The 23,373-nt window shown below is 42.5% G+C and overlaps 3 protein-coding genes and 1 long non-coding RNA gene across 9 annotated transcripts; 2 read left to right on the forward strand and 2 right to left on the reverse strand.

The window, feature by feature from the left end:
- Positions 1–2,333: 2,333 nt before the first annotated feature.
- On the forward strand, positions 2,334–6,731 carry LOC109647773 (BTB/POZ domain-containing protein 3). Of its 3 annotated transcripts, XM_069529587.1 has the most exons (5): positions 2,334–2,470; positions 2,863–3,057; positions 3,561–3,651; positions 4,093–4,211; positions 4,317–6,731. In XM_069529587.1, the coding sequence occupies exons 2-5, from the start codon at positions 2,909–2,911 to the stop codon at positions 5,347–5,349; spliced, it is 1,392 nt and encodes a 463-aa protein (XP_069385688.1). In that variant the 5' UTR covers positions 2,334–2,470; positions 2,863–2,908; the 3' UTR covers positions 5,350–6,731. The 3 variants fall into 3 exon arrangements, with proteins under 3 accessions (XP_069385688.1, XP_069385687.1, XP_069385686.1); XM_069529586.1 differs by having other exon boundaries at positions 4,093–6,731; XM_069529585.1 differs by lacking the exon at positions 2,334–2,470 and having other exon boundaries at positions 2,770–3,057; positions 4,093–6,731.
- On the reverse strand, positions 3,074–3,336 carry LOC138411083 (uncharacterized). The gene is made up of 3 exons (XR_011243729.1): positions 3,203–3,336; positions 3,150–3,167; positions 3,074–3,118 (listed from the first exon to the last, which is right to left on the reverse strand). It is a non-coding gene; the product is annotated as an uncharacterized lncRNA (long non-coding RNA).
- Positions 6,732–10,803: 4,072 nt separating the features above from the next.
- Positions 10,804–15,839, forward strand: acaa1 (acetyl-CoA acyltransferase 1). Of its 4 annotated transcripts, none has more exons than XM_069529598.1 (13): positions 10,804–11,084; positions 11,593–11,686; positions 11,844–11,901; positions 12,060–12,139; positions 12,218–12,260; positions 12,816–12,914; positions 13,169–13,249; positions 14,094–14,284; positions 14,374–14,553; positions 14,849–14,904; positions 15,086–15,231; positions 15,315–15,434; positions 15,574–15,839. In XM_069529598.1, the coding sequence occupies exons 1-12, from the start codon at positions 10,905–10,907 to the stop codon at positions 15,388–15,390; spliced, it is 1,284 nt and encodes a 427-aa protein (XP_069385699.1). In that variant the 5' UTR covers positions 10,804–10,904; the 3' UTR covers positions 15,391–15,434; positions 15,574–15,839. The 4 variants fall into 4 exon arrangements, with proteins under 4 accessions (XP_069385699.1, XP_069385700.1, XP_069385702.1 ...); XM_069529599.1 differs by having other exon boundaries at positions 15,616–15,839; XM_069529601.1 differs by lacking the exon at positions 15,574–15,839 and adding an exon at positions 11,228–11,419 and having other exon boundaries at positions 10,840–11,084; positions 11,505–11,686.
- A 9-nt stretch (positions 15,840–15,848) lies between these two features.
- On the reverse strand, positions 15,849–23,333 carry esf1 (ESF1, nucleolar pre-rRNA processing protein, homolog (S. cerevisiae)). Its single transcript, XM_069529573.1, has 14 exons — positions 23,149–23,333; positions 21,998–22,361; positions 20,958–21,265; positions 20,765–20,878; positions 20,169–20,278; positions 19,900–20,052; positions 19,693–19,807; positions 19,348–19,537; positions 19,083–19,274; positions 18,762–18,889; positions 18,575–18,665; positions 18,234–18,319; positions 17,348–17,503; positions 15,849–16,859 (listed from the first exon to the last, which is right to left on the reverse strand). The coding sequence occupies exons 2-14, from the start codon at positions 22,347–22,349 to the stop codon at positions 16,506–16,508; spliced, it is 2,349 nt and encodes a 782-aa protein (XP_069385674.1). The 5' UTR covers positions 22,350–22,361; positions 23,149–23,333; the 3' UTR covers positions 15,849–16,505.
- Between the last annotated feature and the right edge of the window lie 40 nt (positions 23,334–23,373).

Consider the following 23,373-nt stretch of genomic DNA (forward strand, 5'->3'; position numbering starts at 1 on the left):
TATTTATTAACCTGGTGAATTAAGGGAAACTTTAACTGTAAAGTGAAAGTCGGTGAATAGTTTTCTTATGTTTGAGCCGAGCGAACAAACTTTATCCGTGAAGACACAGAGTTTAAATCAGCTTTACTGATCAATCGTGGAGGAAACTCTTTTAAAACACAGGTTTTCACCAATGCTACAACTTTTAGGTAATTTTCTAAAATGTTTGAACGATAGAAATCAGTTGTCAGGGTGTGGTCATGTGACCTGTGACATCCGTCAGTTTCTGGATCGGACGTGAAACTGGAAGAAAAAAAAATGTCTCCTGCTGCTTCTTCACGTGAAACACAAAGTACAGAACATGTGCAGACAACATCTTCACAGCTCATGTGTGGAAACAGTTTGAGTCCTCGTGTCCTCAGGATGAAGAAGAGGAGACGTCTTTACTACAGGCTCCGCCCTCATCTGAATGTCCCCACATGTTCCTGTTGTCGTGAATGAGTCGACAATCTGCTGCTTCACACACACTGACTACACAACATGACTACACAACATGTCTACACAACATGACTACACAACATGTGTACACAACATGTGTACACAACATGACTACACAACATGACTACACAACATGTCTACACAACATGTCTACACAACATGTGTACACAACATGACTACACAACATGTCTACACAACATGACTACACACACTGACTACACAACATGTCTACACAACATGACTACACAACATGTCCACACAACATGACTACACAACATGCGTACAGAAGATGTGTACACAACATGACTACACAACATGACTACACAACATGTGTACACAACATGACTACACAACATGTCTACACAACATGACTACACAACATGTCTACACAACATGACTACACAACATGACTACACAACATGACTACACAACATGTCTACACAACATGACTACACAACATGTCCACACAACATGACTACACAACATGTCTACACAACATGACTACACAACATGACTACACAACATGTCTACACAACATGACTACACAACATGTCCACACAACATGACTACACAACATGTCCACACAACATGTCTACACATGTGTACACAACATGACTACACAACATGACTACACAACATGTGTACACAACATGTGTAAACAACATGTGTACACAACATGTCTACACAACATGACTACACAACATGTGTACACAACATGTGTACACAACATGACTACACAACATGTCTACACAACATGTCTAAACAACATGTCTACACAACATGTCCACACAACATGACTACACAACATGACTACACAACATGTGACACAGCTCATGTGTGGAAACAGTTTGAGTCTTTTTCTTCTCTGACATGAAAACGAGCAGAATCACATCAGAGTGAACAAAATATAATGTTTATGTTCTAAACGTACTTTTGATCCTCGACAAACAGAATCATTTATTCTTCATTTATTCTTCATCTCATTTACCGTTCAACACTTTGATGATAAAACCGTTACCACGGAGACCCGGCGTGACTTAGGCAGCTGATTTTATTTTGTTGTCTTCAGTGGCCAAAGGCTGAAGTGTAAATACAAGTGTTATTGTTGATGTGTACAGTGACACTATAGACAAAGTATAGAAACTAATCTGTACATAAACTGGTTTGTTTTCCATGTTCTTTTCATTTTGACAGATTTATCAATAACAACAATAAAGAAATATGTTGTGTATCAGGCTGTTTGTGTTGTTTTAGCTCAACTTTACTCAAGTGAACACACCGTGGCACGTCACACGCTCACGCACTTCATTCATTAACTTTTATGTTTGTTTTAAAAAATATATAAGACATTTTATGGAAAATAAAAAACACTAGAAGAAAAGAAACTGAGCCTGAATTTAATGTTTTCATTTCATGTGTTCAGTTAAATCACCAATTACACATTTACTTAGTTACTGTAATAAAGTTACTTAAAGCTTCAAGATAAAATGAACCTGTTCTGATCCTCTGGAGAACAAATGAGGGAAAATGTAAGAATTCAACTAAATGTTATATAAAGGCTGTTTTTCTAATGTAATAATAAAAGATGTAAAGATGCAGAATGTGTAAATATTTAATTGATTGTTTCTAACTTTAGATTTCAGTTAATATTGATTCAACAAACTGATCAAATGAAAAATTTAAATGTGATTCAAGAACTTAAGCTGAAAAATCACTTTTCTTTTCAAACAGTTCAAAATACTGAATCTGTTTTTTGAGAAAAACTTAAATAACAAATCTTACAATATAAGATGATAACTGAAGTTTCATTAATAACAATAATGATCATGTTTTCTGAGTGTCCGTTAGGGGGCGGTGCTGTTCCTTCAGTGAGCTGATCCTGCTCATGTCTGCAGCAGTAGAAGAAGCAGCTAGCTACTGTAAACAAAGCTAATCTCACAAACATCTGAGATCAAAGCGAGAAGAGGTGAAGACGAATAAAAGTGGAACTGAAGTGAGTTTAGCTTGAACTGTAGTTAACTGAAGTGAGTTTAGCTTGAACTGTAGTTAACTGAAGTGAGTTTAGCTTGAACTGTAGTTAACTGAAGTGAGTTTAAGCTTGAACCAGCGGTTTAATCTGTAGTTAGCGGGTACGTTAGCTAGTTAACTAACTAGCACAACAAGCTAAAGTAATCGTGGACCGTCTTTGATGTTTAAACTCGTTTGTTCTTTATTTTAAACTTTGATTATGAACACGGAGCTGATTTTGTTGAAAGGTTCGATTCCTGTGATCTTTGGAAACTTAGCGGAATTCACGCTACCTCTGCTAACGTTAGCTTAGCTCCAGTGTAAAACCCTCAGATTTGAGCGGAGCTCTGGTTCCTGTGTGTCCGGGTTTCGGTGCAGCTCCGCCGGTCAGTCATGAGCCGGACTGCGGCCTGACGGGACCAAAATGGCCGCAGAACTGTTCCCCGGGAAGAAGCTGCTTCCTCCGGTCTCCGTCCACAACCTCCAGCGGCAGAACGAGACCAACAACAACCTCCACCCCGGAGCTCAGAGCTGCTGCACCTGGCAGGGCCTGTACCCAACCGTCCGGGAGAGGTGAGCCCGCACACAGCCCCCATCACCTCCTCTCCTCCATCACCTCCTCCACATCAAACACCTCCACCTTCACTTCCATAATCAATAATCACCTCCTCCACATCCATCACCTCCTCCACATCAAACACCTCCTCTCCTCCATCACCTCCTCCACATCAAACACCTCCACCTTCACTTCCATAATCAATAATCACAGCCTCCATCATCTCCTCTCCTCCATCACCTCCTCCACATCAAACACCTCCACCTTCACTTCCATAATCAATAATCACCTCCTCCATCACCTCCTCTACATCCACCACCAACATCTCCTCAGACATCTCCTCCACATGATGAAGAGCAGCTGGGCGACACAGGTCCGATGATATTGTTTAAAGTTAAATGATCAGTTTCAGGACAGAGTCAGATTCCATCCATGATGGAGGTGCAGCTACGTCACCACAGTTTCTCACCACGTCTGTTTCTTCTTCTACATGAAACACTCACATCCTGTGTCTCTGTAGAAATTCAGTCATGTTCAACAATGAGATGATGGCGGACGTTCACTTCGTGGTCGGGCCACCTGGTGGGACGCAGCGAGTCCCAGGACACAAGGTACAAAAATCACGAGCAGGTCATCGTCAGTAAAAATAAATGATATACCTGTAAAACATATAACAAGCATTAGAGTCACACATTTATGAGAAATGTTGATTCATCACATCTCTGCTGCTCTCTGTCTCTTTTATTATTTTCACTCAGATTTATCAGTAAAGAAATGTAATCGGGTTCTTATCATTCATTTCCAGACTTTGAAGAGTTGTCATTATTCATGAGAAAGTTTGACTTTATCATTTCAGAGAATAATAAAAAGTTTCTTGATTTAAAACTAGTTTTTCTCTCAGGACCTGCAGCGACCCGCAGACACCGTCGTTTTATTCAGGAGCACAAAGTTTACTTTTTCTTCATATGTAAAGTATTCATAAAAACCTGGGTCACGTGACCAGCGCCCTCATGTTTTCATACGATATAAATCTCGTCCCTCTGCTCTGACAGTACGTCCTGGCGGTAGGCAGCTCCGTGTTCCACGCCATGTTCTACGGTGAACTGGCCGAGGATCAGGACGAGATCCGGATCCCTGACGTGGAGCCTCCTTCCTTTCTCGCCATGTTGAAGTATGTTGAGCTGATTTATTCACGTTCATTATTTTTTGATGTAAATGTACAGAATCGTCTCCTGACAAGAAGTGACGGCAGTTTGTCTATGTTTGACCTCCTCAGGTACATCTACTGTGACGAGATCGACCTATGTGCCGACACGGTGCTCGCCACTCTCTATGCTGCCAAAAAGTACATCGTGCCTCATCTGGCCCGGGCCTGCGTCAACTTCCTGGAGACGAGCCTGAGTGCTAAGAACGCCTGTGTGCTGCTGTCTCAGAGCTGCCTGTTCGAGGAGCCCGACCTGACGCAGCGCTGCTGGGAGGTGATCGACGCACAGGCCGAGCTTGCTCTGCGCTCCGAAGGCTTCTGCGACATCGACACTCAGACACTGGAGAGCATCCTGCGGAGAGAAACGCTCAATGCCAAAGAGATGGTGGTGTTCGACGCGGCGCTGAACTGGGCTGAGGCCGAGTGCCAACGACAAGACCTCGCACCGACCATCGAGAACAAGCGTCTGGTGTTGGGAAAGGCAATCTACTTGATCCGCATCCCCACCATGACACTGGAGGACTTCGCCAACGGAGCCGCTCAGTCTGATGTGCTCACACTCAACGAGACCAACGACATCTTCCTGTGGTACACCGCCGCCAAGAAGCCTGAACTCTTGTTCTGCACCAAACCTCGTAAAGGCCTGTCGCCACAGCGCTGTCACCGCTTCCAGTCCTGCGCCTACCGGAGCAACCAGTGGCGGTACAGAGGTCGCTGCGACAGCATCCAGTTCGCCGTAGACAAACGCGTTTTTATCGCTGGTTTTGGTTTGTACGGCTCCAGCTGCGGCTCAGCAGAGTACAGCGCCAAGATCGAGCTGAAGCGTCAGGGTGTGCCGATGGCCCAGAGGATCATCAAGTACTTCTCTGACGGCTCCAGCAGCACCTTCACTGTCTGGTTTGAGTACCCGGTGCAGATCGAGCCGGACACCTTCTATACCGCGAGCGTTGTGCTGGATGGCAACGAGCTAAGCTACTTCGGTCAGGAGGGCATGACAGAGGTGCAGTGTGGGAAAGTGACCTTCCAGTTCCAGTGTTCATCAGACAGCACCAATGGCACCGGAGTGCAGGGGGGTCAGATCCCCGAGCTCATCTTCTACGCCTGAGCCAGAGGAGCGAGGACTCTTGACTTTTATTTTGAAGTTCTCAGGAAGCTGCTGAAGGAGGGAGGGACTCCTGGATTCATCACAGACACGAGATGAGTCTGATTAGTCACATTACCTTGAAGTTGAACCCTGTCTCTCAGAGAAGGGGCTTATGGGTAACTTGAGGTTGCAGACTCCACACACACACACTCACCTCTTCACCGTAATGGACCAGTCTGACTTTCATTTTGTATTTTTGCTGTCGTCAGCGAATCTTGACGAATGTTTGTCCAGATCAAAGACTGTAAATAAAGATGGCCGACGTGACGGATCCCTAAACTGAAGCCAAAGTGGACCAATCGCCCCCTGGTGTCTGGCAGCAGTATAGGTTATCCTCCACGTTAGCAGACGGGATTTGGACCAAACTAAAAGCTCAAAGTAGACGTTAAATAAATGTTTGTAAAGATGTTTCTGTCGTTTCAGCTCGTTCTCATCTCTGATGTTCGTTCAAGTGTTTCATCAGTTTGGTTTGATCAGTTATTGATGATGGAGACGAGTCGTCTTTATTTACATTCTTAGTTCAAAAGTTGTTATAACGGATGAGACCGATCATGTGTGTTTGTCGTTCACCCGTTATGTTACCATGGTGATAACGAGCTTTATAATAACATGAAGCACTGACCAGCTAGCTGATCAACAAGTGTGTTTGATGTTTACACGTGTACTCTGGACGAGGATGTGACCACACATACACACACACACACACACACACACATACACACACACACACACACACACACACGTTTTGATTCAGCTGAATCTTTTTCAGATTTAAATTTTTCTTGTTGCTGAAGGATTTTAAAAACGGTGAAGCACTAAAATTTAGTTGTTTATGTTTCTTTCATGTTTAGTTTTAAAGCTGAATAATAAGTTTATATTTGTGCTGTGATGACTCGTCACACTTGCTCGGGTTCTCCTTCATGTCTGATGAAATCTGGTCATTTTACCCATAATTCACCTGAACATCGATCTGTTTACACATCAGCTTTTCAGAAATGATTCATTTTCAATGTCTTTTGTTTATATGTTGTATTTAAACAGATATCTATATGTATTTACACTCATCCTGTCTATAATTTTAACTCCTGTGCTTTGATTTGTTCTTTGATTTGCTCTTTCGTTGTTTCTGTAACGTCACAGTTTTGGGAGAATGTTTCTGTGAGCAAGTCCTTAAACTCCGCCCAACTCTGAAAACTGAAGAAAACTGTTTTCTATCTGTTAGATGAGAAAATACTTCCTATATTTTTTGACATCTTTGTTTCCTGTCGTCTGATTCCAACCTGAATGTGCAGCAAGTCGTGGCCTTATGAACAGAAACATCTGGAAATAAAAGATACATTTGATTTGTGTCACTTCTCTGAGTCTCATGGACTCAAAGTCAAAACATTTATATATAAATGTCCCTTTATTCAGAAAGCACATTGAAAAAGAGAGTTTACAAAATACTTTGACAGATGCTCGACACAGAGGGAATTACATAAAGTCATTCACAAGGATAAGAACTATAAATAAAAGCAATATGAAAACAGCATCGTGTCTAAACAGGAATTCAAATCAAACGTTACATTAGAGTAACAGACGACTGTACATAAAAGCTAATTAATACAAATAAAAAGAATGAAATTAATAAAACATAAAAAGAAAATGTTAATCTGCTCATGATCAGATATACAAAAAACGAAAAGGAAGTAGAAGTTAAATAAAAATTTATATGAAGTATGAAGTCTAATAAAGATACATTTATTAAATTCTCATAAAATTAATATAAAGTTTAAAGATTAATAAAGATTCATTTAAAATGTATAAAAGTATAGTCCAATAAAATGATTAGGAATTTTAAAGTCTAATTAAGATACATTTAAACTTAAAAATCTAATAATATGTATAGAAATTCTAAAATCTAATCAAATGTATGTACATTTTAAAGTCTAATAAAATTAATATATATTTTAAAATTAATATTATTTTTTAAGTCTAATAAAATATATAAAAGTTTTAAAGTTTAATAAAATGTATAAAGTTTTAAAGTCTAATAAATAGTATATACATTTTAAAGTTTAATAAAATGTATACACATTTTGAAGTCTAATAAATAGTATATACATTTTAAAGGTCAATAAAATGTACAAAGTGTTAAAGTCTAATAAAATGTGTAAAAGTTTTAACGTTTAATAAAATGTTTAAAAGTTTAAAAATACATAAACGATTACGGAAGCATATTTACGGAATCGTATTGAATTCACTTAAAAACAAAAAAACTCATTTATTGTTTTTTTGAATATTTTTTTCTGTTTTTCTGAATAATTTCTTTTTTCTGTTTTTCGGACTAGTTTTTTTCTGAGTTCAGAGAGCATTTGAAACAATAGACACATTCATTCCTTTAGCGAGAGCTCGATGTGATGGAAACCAACATGACCTTGTTTAGTTTAATCAAGGTTGACTTTGATCTGGGTTTAAGACTCATTATCATTAGTTATCATTAGTTATCATTAGTTAGTTATCATTAGTTATCATTAGTTTGTCGTCTTTGCGCAGACACCTGAGGACTCTGCGGTTGTTCAGAAGGAAAGTCCATTCAGTTCTGCTGAGATGAGACATGTATGTGCGGACAGGAGTCACCATAGGTCCATGGGAGTCACTTGCAGGTTGGTGGCTCTCGCGGGAGTTCGAAGTATCTCAATAATTCAGAAAAACTGAAAAAAAAAAAATTACACGCTTCCGTACGAATGATAATATAATATCATCTATATGACTTAAAGACAGGACGAAAAAAAATTGTCTTAAAAACAACAGAAAAAAAAACTAGTCTGAAAAACAGAAAAAAGAAATAAGTCTGAAAGACAGAAAAAAGAAATTAGTCTGAAAAACTGAAAAAATATAAAAAATTCTGAAAAACAGTGAATGCAATGGAAAAAAACCAGAAGAAAAATTTGTCTGAAAAACTAGCCCGAAAAACAGAAACAAAAAAATTAGTCCAAAAAACAGAAACAAAAAAATTAGTCAGAAAAACAGAAACAAAAAAATTAGTCAGAAAAACAGAAACAAAAAAATTAGTCTGAAAACACAGAAAAAAAATAAAACATTTTGAAAAACAGAAAAAAATTTATCCGAAAAACAGTGAATGCAATAAAATAAAACAGAAGAAAAACTAGTCCGAAAAACAGAAACAAAAAAATTAGTCAGAAAAATTGAATTTGTCTGAAAAACAGAAGAAAAATAAAATATTCTGAAAAACAGAAACAAAAAAATTTGTCCAAAAAACAGAAACAAAAAAATTAGTCTGAAAAATTGAATTTGTCTGAAAAACAGAAGAAAAATAAAATATTCTGAAAAACAGAAACAAAAAAATTAGTCCAAAAAACAGAAACAAAAAAATTAGTCTGAAAAACTGAAAAAAAGAAATTTGTCTGAAAAACAGAAGAAAAAAAAAATTTGTCTGAAAAACAGAAGAAAAATAAAACATTTTGAAAAACAGAAAAAAATTAATTTGGCCAAAGAACAGAAAAAACAAATTAGTCAGAAAACACAGAAATAATTAGTCAGAAAAACCGAAAAACAGAAAGACTTTTTTTTGTCAGAAATAACAGAAAAAACAAATTAGTCAGAAAAACATAAGAAGAAAAAATAACTAATAAAAAAATGATCTGAAAAACAGTGAATGCAATGAAAAAATACTGAAGAAAAATTAGTCTGAAAAACAGAAAAAAATCAAATTTGGCCGAAAAACAGAAAAAACTAATTAGTCAGAAAACACAGAAATAATTAGTCTGAAAAACCAAAAAAATCATTACTCAGAAAAACTGAAATAATAATCTGAAAAACTGTGAATGCAATGAAAAAAAACAGAAGAAAAATTAGTCCGAAAAACAGAAACAAAAAAAATCTGGGCATAAACAAAAAAATAACATTTGTCAGAAATAACAGAAAAAAATATTCCAAAAAATACAAGAAATTACTCCAAAAAAACTGAGTTTTTTGTTTTTCAAGTGAATGCAATACGCTTTCGTAAAAGTTTTAAAGTTTTATAAAATGTGTAAAAGTTTAATAAAATGTATAAAAATTTTATAAAATGTGTAAAAGTTTAATAAAATGTGTAAAAGTTTTATAAAATGTATAAAAGTTTTATAAAATGTATAAAAGTTTTAAAGTTTAATAAAATGTGTAAAAGTTTTATAAAATGTATAAAAGTTTAATAAAATGTGTAAAAGTTTTATAAAATGTATAAAAGTTTAATAAAATGTGTAAAAGTTAATAAAATGTATAAAAGTTTTAAAGTTTAATAAAATGTGTAAAAGTGTAATAAAATGTATAAAAGTTTAATAAAATGTGTAAAAGTTTTATAAAATGTGTAAAAGTTTAATAAAATGTATAAAAGTTTAATAAAATGTATAAAAGTTTAATAAAATGTATAAAAGTTTTAAAGTTTAATAAAATGTATAAAAGTTTAATAAAATGTGTAAAAGTTTAATAAAATGTATAAAAGTTTAATAAAATGTGTAAAAGTTAATAAAATGTATAAAAGTTTTAAAGTTTAATAAAATGTGTAAAAGTGTAATAAAATGTATAAAAGTTTAATAAAATGTGTAAAAGTTTTATAAAATGTGTAAAAGTTTAATAAAATGTATAAAAGTTTAATAAAATGTATAAAAGTTTAATAAAATGTATAAAAGTTTTAAAGTTTAATAAAATGTATAAAAGTTTTAAAGTTTAATAAAATGTGTAAAAGTTTAATAAAATGTGTAAAAGTTTTATAAAATGTGTAAAAGTTTAATAAAATGTATAAAAGTTTAATAAAATGTATAAAAGTTTAATAAAATGTATAAAAGTTTAATAAAATGTATAAAAGTTTTAAAGTTTAATAAAATGTATAAAAGTTTAATAAAATGTGTAAAAGTTTAATAAAATGTATAAAAGTTTAATAAAATGTATAAAAGTTTAATAAAATGTATAAAAGTTTTAAAGTTTAATAAAATGTATAAAAGTTTAATAAAATGTATAAAAGTTTAATAAAATGTATAAAAGTTTAATAAAATGTATAAAAGTTTTAAAGTTTAATAAAATGTGTAAAAGTTTAATAAAATGTGTAAAAGTTTTATAAAATGTGTAAAAGTTTAATAAAATGTATAAAAGTTTAATAAAATGTATAAAAGTTTAATAAAATGTATAAAAGTTTAATAAAATGTATAAAAGTTTTAAAGTTTAATAAAATGTATAAAAGTTTAATAAAATGTGTAAAAGTTTAATAAAATGTATAAAAGTTTTAAAGTTTAATAAAATGTGTAAAAGTTTAATAAAATGTGTAAAAGTTTCTGTTCATGTGAGTAAAATACAGTTTCCTGTCAGATGCTCGGTGCCCTTTCAAAATAAAGCTCAGTATCAGGCTTGTCACCACAGAAGAAGAGGGGGCGGGGCGCTGTGTTTGTCCCTCGTCTGTCTCCGTCCTCGCTGTTTGCGGAAGTGTGACTCAGAGACACTGAGGGCGGAAATAAAACCGAGAGACCGCTTTGATCGTCGTCATGTTCAGATTAAAGGTTCTCTCTGGTCACCTGTTTCCGACCTCTGACCACAGGGGGGCGCTCTGCAGCTCACACTGCGCGTCAGGAGCCGGAGCTGCGGCCAGGAACGAACGGGACGATGTGGTGCTGGTCCACGGGCTGAGGAGCGCCATCTGCAGGGCGAAGAGAGGATCGTTCAAGGTAACAGCAGTTTAACCTGTGAAACATCTGTAAACATCTGGGACTCCACTGGTTCTCTAGACTGGATTCACTTTATTATCCGGAGCTGATAACACCGGACCGATCAGTTCACTACCAAAACACAGGTTCTCCTGTGGTTCTAGAGTCTGTGAGAGGAGAACAGGAGGAGGAACCTTCAGCTACCGGGCTCCTCTCCTGTAGAACCAGGCTCCTCTCCTGTGGGTCTAGAGTCTGTAAGAGGAGAACAGGAGGAGGAACCTTCAGCTACCGGGCTCCTCTCCTGTGGGTCTAGAGTCTGTGAGAGGAGAACAGGAGGAGGAACCTTCAGCTACCAGGCTCCTCTCCTGTGGTTCTAGAGTCTGTGAGAGGAGAACAGGAGGAGGAACCTTCAGCCACCAGGCTCCTCTCCTGTAGAACCAGGCTCCTCTCCTGTGGTTCTAGAGTCTGTCAGAGGAGAACAGGAGGAGGAACCTTCAGCTCCCACTCAGCTGTGTCTCCTGTGTTTCAGGACACCACTCCTGACGAACTGCTGAGCGCGGTCATGACAGCTGTTTTGACAGATGTTGGCCTGTCACCCAATCAGCTTGGAGACATCTGTGTAGGTGAGACATCCATCCTTCCCTCATCCATCCTTTCCTCATCCATCCTTCCCTCATCCATCCTTCCCTCATCCATCCTTTCCTCATCCATCCTTCCCTCACCCATCCTTCCCTCATCCATCCATCATCCTTCCTGACACGTTGTGTTGTCGTTCACCAGGTAATGTGTTGCAGCCTGGAGCTGGAGCGCTGATGGTCAGAGTGGCTCATTTCCTCAGGTCAGACTATACAGACCCAGTGTATATATATATATATATATATATATATATATATATATATATATATATATGTATGTTTATGTATATGTACTGTATATTTGTTCATACTGTGTGTTTCTACTGTTTTCACTGGATGAAGTTTCTTGTCGTCCTCTCAGTGGGTTTCCAGAGACAGTTCCCGTCTACACTGTTAACAGACAGTGCTCCTCTGGACTTCAGGCTCTTTTTAATGTAGCAGGTAAAAAACACTTCAAACCGACCGAAGAGAACACAGCTGCTGTTTATTTACCCAGAATGCTCTGGTGTGTTTGTGCAGGAGCCATCAGAAGTGGATCCATTGACCTGGGCCTCGCCTGCGGGTACGTTTCATTTGTTGTTCCTAATCAGAAAAATTCAATTCTCTTCTTCATAACGTAATAAAAACACAGAGACATGTCGACAGAAGATCTGAAGTTCCTCCACGATAATAAAAACATTCTTTAAGAAAGCATTCCCCTTTTTAAGGTTCTCCATAACCTCCTACAGGACCTCTAGAACCTTCTTAATGTCAATTTAAACTATTGTTGAACCCGAACAAATGGACAGGACCTCTAGAACCTTCCCATCGACCACTAACGTACCCTCAACAATCCTGAGAACCTCCTCGAAAGCCAACAGAACCTCATCAAGGACCTCACAACCTTCCTGACCATTAAAACCAACCGTAGAACCCTTTCAGTAACCACTTCAACCTTCTTAATGCCCCTGGTACAAACTATCACACCTCTACAACCTCCCATTGACCACTCAAGCAGCTTGAACAATCCTGAGAACCTCCCCAATAACAGGCCTGTACATTCTCTGAATTAAATGAAGGCAAACTGTTCGTGTGTCTGGAAGCAGATGTGACATGTGACATGTTTTGCGTGTTCCAGTGTGGAGAGCATGTCTCTGCGTACGATGGGGAACCCTGGAGATCTGAGCTCCAGGCTGATGGACAACGACAAGGCCAGAGACTGCATCATGCCGATGGGGTGAGACGGCTGCTGCATCAGGTCTCATGAACGAAGACAACAAATTCAGGACATTTATTATTACGAACAGAACACTTTTACAAAACCATGAAAATATTAAGGAGAGAATTTAAGAGATAATGATTAGTCATATTTTTAATGATCAGTATAAAACGCAGTTCTGAGGGCGCTCAGTGTTCCTTCATGTTCTCGAGTTAGCAGACGGTCGTCTTCTCTTCCTGCTGTGACTCTTGTGCGTTTCATGTTTTTTGCAGCATCACGTCAGAGAACGTTGCGGAGAGATTTGGAATCTCCCGAGAAAAACAGGACGCCTTCGCTCTGAACTCTCAACAAAAGTAAACGAGTCATTTATTCAATTTTTATCTGTTGAACAGCAGCTGCTTGGATCTGTGCAGGAGCAGGTGTGGGGCAGGAGCAGGTGTGGAGCAGGAGCAGGTGTGGAGCAGGAGCAGGTGTGGAGCAGGTGTGGAGCAGGTGTGGAGCAGGAGCAGGGGTGGAGCAGGAGCAGAGCAGGTGTGGAGCAGATGTGGAGCAGATGTGGGGCAGGAGCAGGTGTGGGGCAGGAGCAGGTGTGGAGCAGGAGCAGGAGCAGGTGTGGGGCAGGAGCAGGTGTGGAGCAGGAGCAGGTGTGGAGCAGGAGCAGGTGTGGGGCAGGAGCAGGTGTGGAGCAGGAGCAGGTGTGGAGCAGGAGCAGGTGTGGAGCAGGAGCAGGGGTGGAGCAGGAGCAGAGCAGGTGTGGAGCAGGAGCAGGGGTGGAGCAGGAGCAGAGCAGGTGTGGAGCAGATGTGGAGCAGAGCAGGTGTGGAGCAGGAGCAGGAGTGGGGCAGGAGCAGGAGTGGAGCAGGTGTGGAGCAGGAGCAGGAGTGGGGCAGGAGCAGGTGTGGGGCAGGAGCAGGTGTGGAGCAGGAGCAGGTGTGGGGCAGGAGCAGGTGTGGAGCAGGAGCAGGTGTGGGGCAGGAGCAGGTGTGGAGCAGATGTGGAGCAGGTGCGGAGCAGATGTGGGGCAGGAGCAGGTGTGGAGCAGGTGTGGAGCAGGAGCAGGAGCAGGGGTGGAGCAGGAGCAGAGCAGGTGTGGAGCAGAGCAGGTGTGGAGCAGGAGCAGGAGTGGGGCAGGAGCAGGAGTGGGGCAGGAGCAGAGCAGGAGTGGTCGTGTGTACTAACAGAACGACTCCTCCACAGAGCGGCCCGGGCTCAGAACATGAACCTGTTCGACCAGGAGATCGTTCCCGTCACCACCAAGTTGTTGGACGACGCAGGTGAAGAGCGGGAGGTGACGGTTCTCAAAGACGATGGCATCAGACCTGGAACGACTCTGGCCGGGCTGCGTAAACTGCGGCCGGCCTTCAAACCTGACGGCAGCACTACGGCAGGTGAGTCAGTGTCGTCATGACAACAGGAGCAGGTTACTGTCTCTGAGCGGCAACAAACTCTTAACACACACACACACACATTGTGTCAGGTAACTCCAGCCAGGTGAGTGACGGAGCAGCCGCCGTGCTGATTGGACGCAGGTCTGCAGTGGAGGCTCTGGGTCTGCCGGTGCTCGGGGTCCTGAGGGCGAGCGCCGTGGTCGGGGTCCCTCCTGATGTCATGGGCATTGGACCTGCGGCTGCCATCCCCGCAGCTCTGGACCAAGCTGGTGAGTGTGTGTGTGTGTGAGTGTTTGTGTGTGTGTGTGTGTGTTTGTGTGTGTGAGTGTGTGTGTGTGTTTGTGTGAGTGTGTGTGTGTGTGTGTGTTTGTGTGTGTTTGTGTGAGTGTGTGTGAGTGTGTGTGTGTGTGTGTTTGTGTGAGTGCGTGAGTGTGTGTGTGTGTGAGTGTGTGTGTGTGTGTGTTTGTGTGTGTGTGTGTGTGTATGTGTGTGTGTGTGTGTGTGTGTGTGTGTGAGTGTGTGTGTGGTGATTGTCGAGCTTCACTCTGTGTCGTTGTGTTTCAGGACTGACGCTGGACGATATTGACGTGTTTGAAATCAACGAGGCGTTTGCGAGTCAGGTCAGTTCGTCTCTTTTGTTAAAATTAAATTCGTCAATAAAAGAAACTTAACGAAGGAAAAATCAGATCAAAGAATTGGGGGTTAGATTCGACCCTAACCCAGATCCACGTGATCCAGACTCGTGAGTTGAGGTCAGAGGACGGAGAAGTTGTGGTGTCAGTGTTCTCTTGTTGTCGTCAGGCGGTTTACTGTGTGGAGAAGCTGAGGATCCCGCCAGAGAAGGTGAATCCAAACGGCGGCGCCATCGCTCTGGGTCATCCTCTGGGCTGCACCGGAGCTCGACAGGTGGTGACGCTGCTCAACGAGCTGAAACGCAGAGGGAAGAGGTTCGTGTCGAGCTGAAACAAACACGTGATCAAACCCTCAATGTATTGAACTGTTTGAGACCCGTCTGGTGTTTTGACCGCAGGGCGTACGGCGTCGTGTCCATGTGCATCGGGACCGGGATGGGAGCAGCGGCTGTCTTCGAATACCCCGGACCATAGGAGCACGCCTGTGGTTATCATCCGTCTAATTAACAACCAATCAGGTGCGATCAGCGACACAAGATGAGCTGAAGCCAATAATCGATGAGTCAATCAATAGGAAACAAGTTGACAATAATCTGACGGAGAACAAACGGCTCCAAGTTAAAACCTGTTGTTTTTTCTTCTTTTTTTTCTTTCAAGTTAAAAAAACTAAATCTGTGGCGACACGCCCCGACAGAGCAGGTAGCACGAGAGCGGAGGTCGACGCTTCCTTCACGTGACCAATCAGAGCAGACGTTGACGGGAGGGGCTCTTAAAGAGACAGGAGCTAAAACCAAGTGTTTGAGACAGAGGCTGAAAGGAGGAGCTGCAGCGATGGACAGTCTGAGGACAGAGACTCTGAAGATTACAGCATGAAGACATGTGAATGTATTTAATATAACATTAATTAAAATGATCAACATGAACAGAATGTGTCTCTTTATCGTGTACAACTTTATTAACAGATACAATTACTGTTTTCTAACAGACTGTTATAAAGAATTTATTCTGGATCTTCTCCTGCCGCCTCTAGTCAAACATCTGTAACATGTCAGAGTGAGTCCCTGAGAGAAACATCTGGAACCTTCTCAGTGAGCGACGTGAAACTGAAGAACACAAACGTCTCAGGATGAAGAAGAGGAGCCGTACACGTAGAAGACGAAGACGTCCACTTGGAAAGACGAAGACGTCCAGATGTTTTGGTGATGAGGGCCGACGCCGTGTGGACGAGCTGTAAACAACAACTCTGATCTTTACACAGTTTAGACGCCATGTCCCGCCTCCTGCTGCTCTACAGGCTCCTCCCCTCACCTGAATGTCCCCACATGTTCCTGTTGTTGTGAACGAGTCGACAATCTGCTACACACACTGACTACACAACATCTTTCACCGCTCATGTGTGGAAACATCTTTAAATCTGATTCATTAAATATTATAAACCATCTCAAACTTTGACGACTGTTCAAACCCTGCAGATGTTTGTTTAGATGAACTTCATGATTGTGACCTTCGTTTCAACTCTTTCACATCTACTTCCTGTTGTTTTCCTGTATAAACTCAGGAAAGAGTCTCGGTCCGTCACAACCTCGAACCTACACGAGCTTCTGTTTCTTTCGAGCCTGAAACTGCTCCGTTTTGCTTTTGATTGACTTGACGAGCAGAGACAGACTCGGATCCATGGGCTTCTTCGCCGTCACAGCATCAGAGTCACTTTGCGATTTCGTTCCCGCCACTTCCTGTTTAGCTTCGGCGGAGGCCTCTGTCCGCGTGGCCGTCTGAGCGCTGAGGTCATCGTCCCTCCGCCGCCGCTGCTCCTCTCGCCTGCGCTGCTTCTCGGCCACGATGCTCTGGGTGGCTCTGGTCTTCTTGAAGCTGGGGTGGGACGGATCCAGGTTGAACAGGTGCGACGTGAACATGGCCTGGAAGCGAGGGTCTTTAACATCCACCTGCATGGAGACAGGAAGAGGCGTGTCACTGAGGAAAACTACCAATAAGAAGCTTCATGAGTAACGTGAAGGTGAATCAACGAGATTTAATGACGCGAGGAAGCAGCAGTGAACGTCTCGATCATATTATTACTTTATAATTCATTCTGTTTCAGGAGCAATATATTTATTTTCAGTGTTGGTGGATCTGTTGATGGACTCAGATGATAAAGATGCATCATGTTTGTTCAAGTGTAAAAAATAACTAAGAACTGCTTCGTCTTTGTTTCGTTGTCTCTGATTCACTGAGATTTGAAGTATGATTGTGTAAACGATGAATATTTCTACTACGACTTCACAGTACATCGATATGAATAGAGCTGAAATACAAAATAACATCTTTCAGTTATTCGTCTGAACCGCTGCTGTAAGAAGCTGAATTCAATCTCTTTAAGAAACTGATGTCGTCCGTCTGTCGTTTTAAATAAAGTTCCACTCGAGGATTTTACCTGGAAGTGGTCGTTCTCCAGAGGCTCCTCCCCCTTCTTCAGCAGCTTCTTCCTTTTCTTCTTGCTCAAGTTCTGCTGCTCCACGATTTGATCAAAGTTAAAGTGTTTGTGCTTCTTCTCGTCTGCGTCGTCCTCCATCAGCAGACTCATCTCCGCCTACACACACACACAGACACACACAGAGACACACACACACACACAGAGACACACACACACACACACAGAGACACACACACAGACACACACAGAGACACACACAGAGACACACACACACACACACAAGAGACACACACACACAAGAGACACACACAGAGACACACACAGAGACACACACACACACACACACACACACAGACACACACACACAGAGAGACACACACACAGAGAGACACACACAGAGACACACACACAAGAGACACACACACACAGACACACACAGAGACACACACAGAGACACACACACACAGACACAGACAGAGACACACACACAAGAGACACACACAAGAGACACACACACACACACACACACAGAGACACACACACACAGACACAGACAGAGACACACACAGACACAGACAGAGACACACACACAAGAGACACACACACACACAGAGACACACACACACACACAGACACAGACAGACACACACACACACACACACACACACACACACAGAGACACACACACAGACACACACACACACAAGAGACACACACACACACACACAGAGACACACACAGACACAGAGAGACACAGAGAGACACACACACACACACACACACACACACACACACACACACACACACACACACAGACACACACTTTAGGAAACCAGTGTGACGTCTGATGCAGGTTTGATGATGTCACATGAGATGAACCTCTGACCTTTTGTTTCTCCAGCTCTTCTTCCTCCTCAGCCGTTCGCTCCTCTTCCTCCAGCTTCTTCTTCTTCTTCCTCTGTTTCTTCAGATCTGCAGACACACCAGATGAAACTGAAAAGTCTGAACCAATCAAGGTGTGAACGGGTCCTGAAGCCCGTGACTCTGCACTCTGACTCCTGATTGGCTGATGGATGAACGCATTAATATATGGGTGTTCCTAATAAAGTGCTCAACACAGCAACAAAATGAAGCTTTTCTCTCTTCGGTGGTTCAAAGTCTTTTCTAAGAAAGAAAACGTTCCAGTGTGAATCAGACCATTCGTTGATTGATTGATTGATTGATCACCTGTCGCACCGAGCTCCTCGGTGAAGAAAGCTTCGCTGAGGTCAACGTCTGGAGGAAGTTCATCGTCGCTGAGTTCGTCCTCTGCCGCCTCCTGGTGGAAGACACAGAAACAATGAATAAAAGTGTCTCAGCTGTTGATGAAGACGTTCAGACACTGAGCGCCGGTCAGAGCATCGCTTCTACTCGCCTGTTTGTTCTGAGATTTCTTCTGCTTCCTCTGCTCCTTCTTCTTCTGCAGGAACTCCTCCCAGGGCGTCAGCTCGTCCTTCCCCTCCAGCTTCTTCTTCACCAGCTGCTCCGTCGTCTCCTTCAGGCCTGAACACACGACACACAGGTCAGTGGAATGAACCCTGATGCTTATTCTGAGGCCGCCTGTGACATCTGGACTTATTATTGCAGTTAGGGCAGAGTGTGGTTGGGGTTTAAAGACAGAAACAAATATATATATATATATATATATATATATATATACACTAAATAATATTATAATATATATATGAATAAGTACCTGGCACCCAGGTGATCTCCATCTCCATGTCTTTGTCGTGCTGCAGCTTCTTCTCTTTGTCCTGGATACCTTTCAGCAGCTCTCTGTACTTAGAGATCTGATCCTCGCCCTTCTTCTTTTTCTTCCTCTCTTCTTCCTCCGGAGTTTTCTTCTCTTTCTCCACCACCTCTCTCGTCTCTTCTGTCTCTTCAGCTGTGAAAACAAACCCTCAGTCCTGCTTCCTCTCATCATAGAAGACAAACAGATTCCCGATGAGATCTCTCACCTTCGGCCTCGCCGCCGCTGTCTCCGCTCGCCTGCTCTCCAAACTCAACCGCTCCAGCCTCGTCCTCCTCTTCTTCGCTGGAGGAGGCCAGGTAGGCGTTGAAGTCCATCTCCAGCAGCTCGTCCTTGTTGAAATTCCTGTTGAAGGCGGTCACTCGATCGTGGTCCATCTCGTCCCACGTCAGCTGCACCTGATTGGTCCGACACAGACTCCGATGTGTGAATGCAGAGACTCAGTTTAGAGGAGCAGGAGTGTAACCAGTTGTTTTCTGAAGTACAGGTGTACCTGAACGCCTCACGTGCCGACGCTACAATTTACAGAAAGCCGTCACAGGAGCCATCTTACCTTTGAGGTGGCCGTGGCAGACGAGCTGAACAGTTTGGGCGTGTACGCCAACAGATTCACGTCCGTCGCAACGTCTTTGGGCTCCTCAGCAAACGCGACGCCGTCGGGAATAAACCTGTCACAAAAAGGTTTGAGTGTCAGTCACTTGAAATGGTGGTGGTGGAGGTGGAGGTGGGGGGGGTTCTTGAAGTTCCCAGGTTCTCGTACCGGAGGTCGAGCACCGAGCAGCTGCTCTCGTACTCGAAGCCGTCACACTCCTCGTAGATCTTAGCGGCTGTTTCGGCCGAGTCACACTCCACCACGGCGTAGTAATATCTGAGACGCTTGAACTGGTAGTTACGCATCTTCTCCCTGTAAACCCTGAGAGACACACGTGCACTTGTCAGATTCATAGGAAGACGACACGTGTGTGTGTGTGTGCATGTGTGTGTGCATGTGTGTGCGTCTGCGTGTGTGCATGTGTGTGCATGTGAGACCTGTCCTCCTCAGTGTCGTCCTCTGAGTCTTCAGGCAGAGCCTTCAGCTCCATCGGTCCCTGAGTCTCCTCCACCTTCAGCCGCTCCTTCCCAAACTCTGACGGGTAAATCTGGACAACAACACCCAGCATGCACTGCTGTTTATCTCTCTTTCACACCTGTCCACCATCTTGAACTCACAAACAGACGCTCATTGGTGTAAACGGCTGACATGATGTGGATCAAAGCTCAGCTGATGATACTGATGAGACGAGATCCACCACAAACATATTTTAGTGATGACGACGCTCAGAACCAGATTCAAGTGAGAGCGATGCTGACGATTAAGACTTGAACCTGATGTGAAACCACGTTCAACCACAAGATCCTGACTTTTATCTGATCAAAACCAAAACACACTCCGAAAAATCAGTCGTCTAAACACGTCTGGTTCTTTGCATCAAGAATTATTCTCTGAACTCTGATCAATGATTATTCATTAAAAAAATCCAGAACGTTCAAACGGACAGAAGTGAAATCCAACAATAAAAATTATAACAATAATGCAAATCTTCGTGGTTCTAAGTGAGCGACGGAGAAACAGTCTGTTTCAATACCTTGACAGACAGCACAGCGCCCCCCTGTGGTGTGAAGGAGTTGAACAGTGCCAGCAGGTCTCTGGCCTTCATGCGGTCCCAGTCCATGTTGCAGACGGCGAGTCGAGTGGAAACCTGACACGCACACACACACACACAGTTAATGTTTGAGTGTATGTGTTTCAGCTTTAAGACGAACAGGCTCGGACGTTACCTCATCGCTCCGCCGAGCATCTTTGCACAGTTCGCCCCAGTCGTGCTCGATCTCCTCTTCCTCTTTCCTCAGGATGGCGTCCACCCCGTCATCGTCGTCTTCGTCTGAGCTGGTCTCGATGTTGCCCTTACCTCGGGCCAGATCCGGCCCACTGTCGCTATCTGAATCCGAATCCAGACCGGACTCCTCCTCCGATCCACTTTCAACCTCGCTTTCCTCCTCTGCATCATCGTCATCCTCCTCACTGCCATCTGTGTCTCCCAGGTCCACGCCCTGCACCTCCTCACTTTGCTGCTGCTCTTCATCATCTGAAAAATTTATTTGACACTGTATTTTCAAACCTGCAGAAATCTGTAGTTTTAATCGAGGTCACTTCTCCTGTGGTCGCCTGTTGGTGGCGCCATATCCTCCGTGCATGTGTCAGAAGAGTCAAAGTGACTTTTTATCCAGTTTATTACAGTTTTACACTTTTCACATCTTGGTGGTTTTTAACTGTGTTTGAAGCAGATGAAGGATTCGAGTCGTCGGACGTCTGGATCTGAAGTTTTCAGAGAAACGAGCTGAGCGAGCGTTAGCGGCAGCTCGACTCCTCAGAGACGAGTCAGAGAAACATGAGTTTAACATGAAGCTGCTTCATTCACTGTTTCTACTGGAGTGAATCAGCTGCTTGTTTTAGATCCCATCAACACTGAAGGACGAGGACTACAACTCCCATCATCCCTCACTGCTGCACCATGACAACTAGCTTATAATGAAGACTACAACTCCCATCATCCCTCACTGCTGCACCATGACAACTAGCGTATAATGAAGACTTCAACTCCCATCATCCCTCACTGCTGCACCATGACAACTAGCTTATAATGAAGACTACAACTCCCATCATCCCTCACAGTGAGAGACGACAACGACCGATGTCACAGCTTTTTCTTTTTTCGTCTCAGATGAAACAACGAAGTTAACTGAGAACTTTCAGCTGGAAATTAAACGATGTGATAAAGTGAACAACTGAAACTAGTGGATGAAGATCATCCTCTCACCTTCATCTTCAGACTCCTCGTCTTCATCTTCTTTGCTCTGCACTGCTTCTCTCTCACCTTTCACCAGCTTCACCTTCTTCCCTCTCTCCGTCACCTCCTCTCTCTCCACGTCCTCTTCGTCCTCGGAGTCCAGTTTGTAGAAGCGTCTCAGGTCTTCGGAGGAGGTGTGGTTGATGGGGCGGCCTCGTTTGTCCACTGTGGACTTCACCTGAAAGCGCTTCTCGTGGAACATGGACTGGAAACGCTTGTCGATCTTGACCTTGCGTTCCCTCTCGGGCATTTCCCAGAAGCGCGGGTCCCTCTGCACCCGAGCGAAGCGCTCATCGCCGCCCTGGTTCTTTTTGGACGACATTGTGGAAAAATCCTGAAAAACAAAACGGAAACACGTTAAGAACTTGGACTCGAGCTGTGAAGTGGTTTTGTGTTAAAACATCGTGTGACGAGTTTAAACCACACCCCCACACGTCTTTATGTTTGGATAATGACGGAGCATCAGGTGTGACTGACTGATTCTTTAAATCATCAGTTCATGTGAGGGATGAAACTGAACTTTAATAAAAACTTCTATTTACAGCTGACTGTAAAATGTTACGTCTCGATGTGACGATTGTTCGGGAACATTTTAGTGAATTTAGACCCAAGAAGATATTGAGTCACAGCGCCACCTCCAGGACACAGCAAACGATCAGTCAGATCCCCACAGACTGCAGCTTTGGTTGTATTCATGTTTTAATAAACTATTTGAATTCCTATTACCAGCTCACGCCCCTCCCCCTACACAACCACACAAACCACATGACCCAAGTGTGAACGTAAACAAAACACACAGCACTCCCATGAGCCCCTGCGACATCCTGTGCCATCACAATACTTCAGTCATATTAGTATTTCTATATTCCTCACACTGAAGTACTTCTTGTTACTGAGTACTTGCTGATGTACTGCCCCCCCCCAATAATGAAGTATAATCTTATCTTATGTGAAGGAGATTTTTACTGAATAATAAACGGAGGTTCTTTTAGTTTAGAAGGTTTTAAATCATTTCTGAGGAATGAATAAACTAAAGATTGGTGATTCAATGATAAACACGTCAGAAAATCAAATAAAACGTTTCCCCACACAGCGACACAGCGGGGTGACGTCACACTCACCGGCAGCACCGAGTGAAATCAACGTCAAGTTTTCGAGAAACAACGAAAACGATCAGAAACACGACGCAACTTCACGTCTCCGCAAACACGTGCTTTCCCAGCATGCATCGCTCCCCTGACCTCTCTGGGCCCCGCCCACTCCTCTCTACGGGAAGCGAAGTGAGACAAACAGAGTGAAAGTCGTTTTCAGGAGTTTTAAATAACGTCACGTGGTTGATCAGATAA

Source organism: Paralichthys olivaceus, chromosome 8, assembly GCF_024713975.1.
Source record: "Paralichthys olivaceus isolate ysfri-2021 chromosome 8, ASM2471397v2, whole genome shotgun sequence".
In the NCBI taxonomy this organism is placed as follows: Eukaryota; Metazoa; Chordata; class Actinopteri; order Pleuronectiformes; family Paralichthyidae; genus Paralichthys; species Paralichthys olivaceus.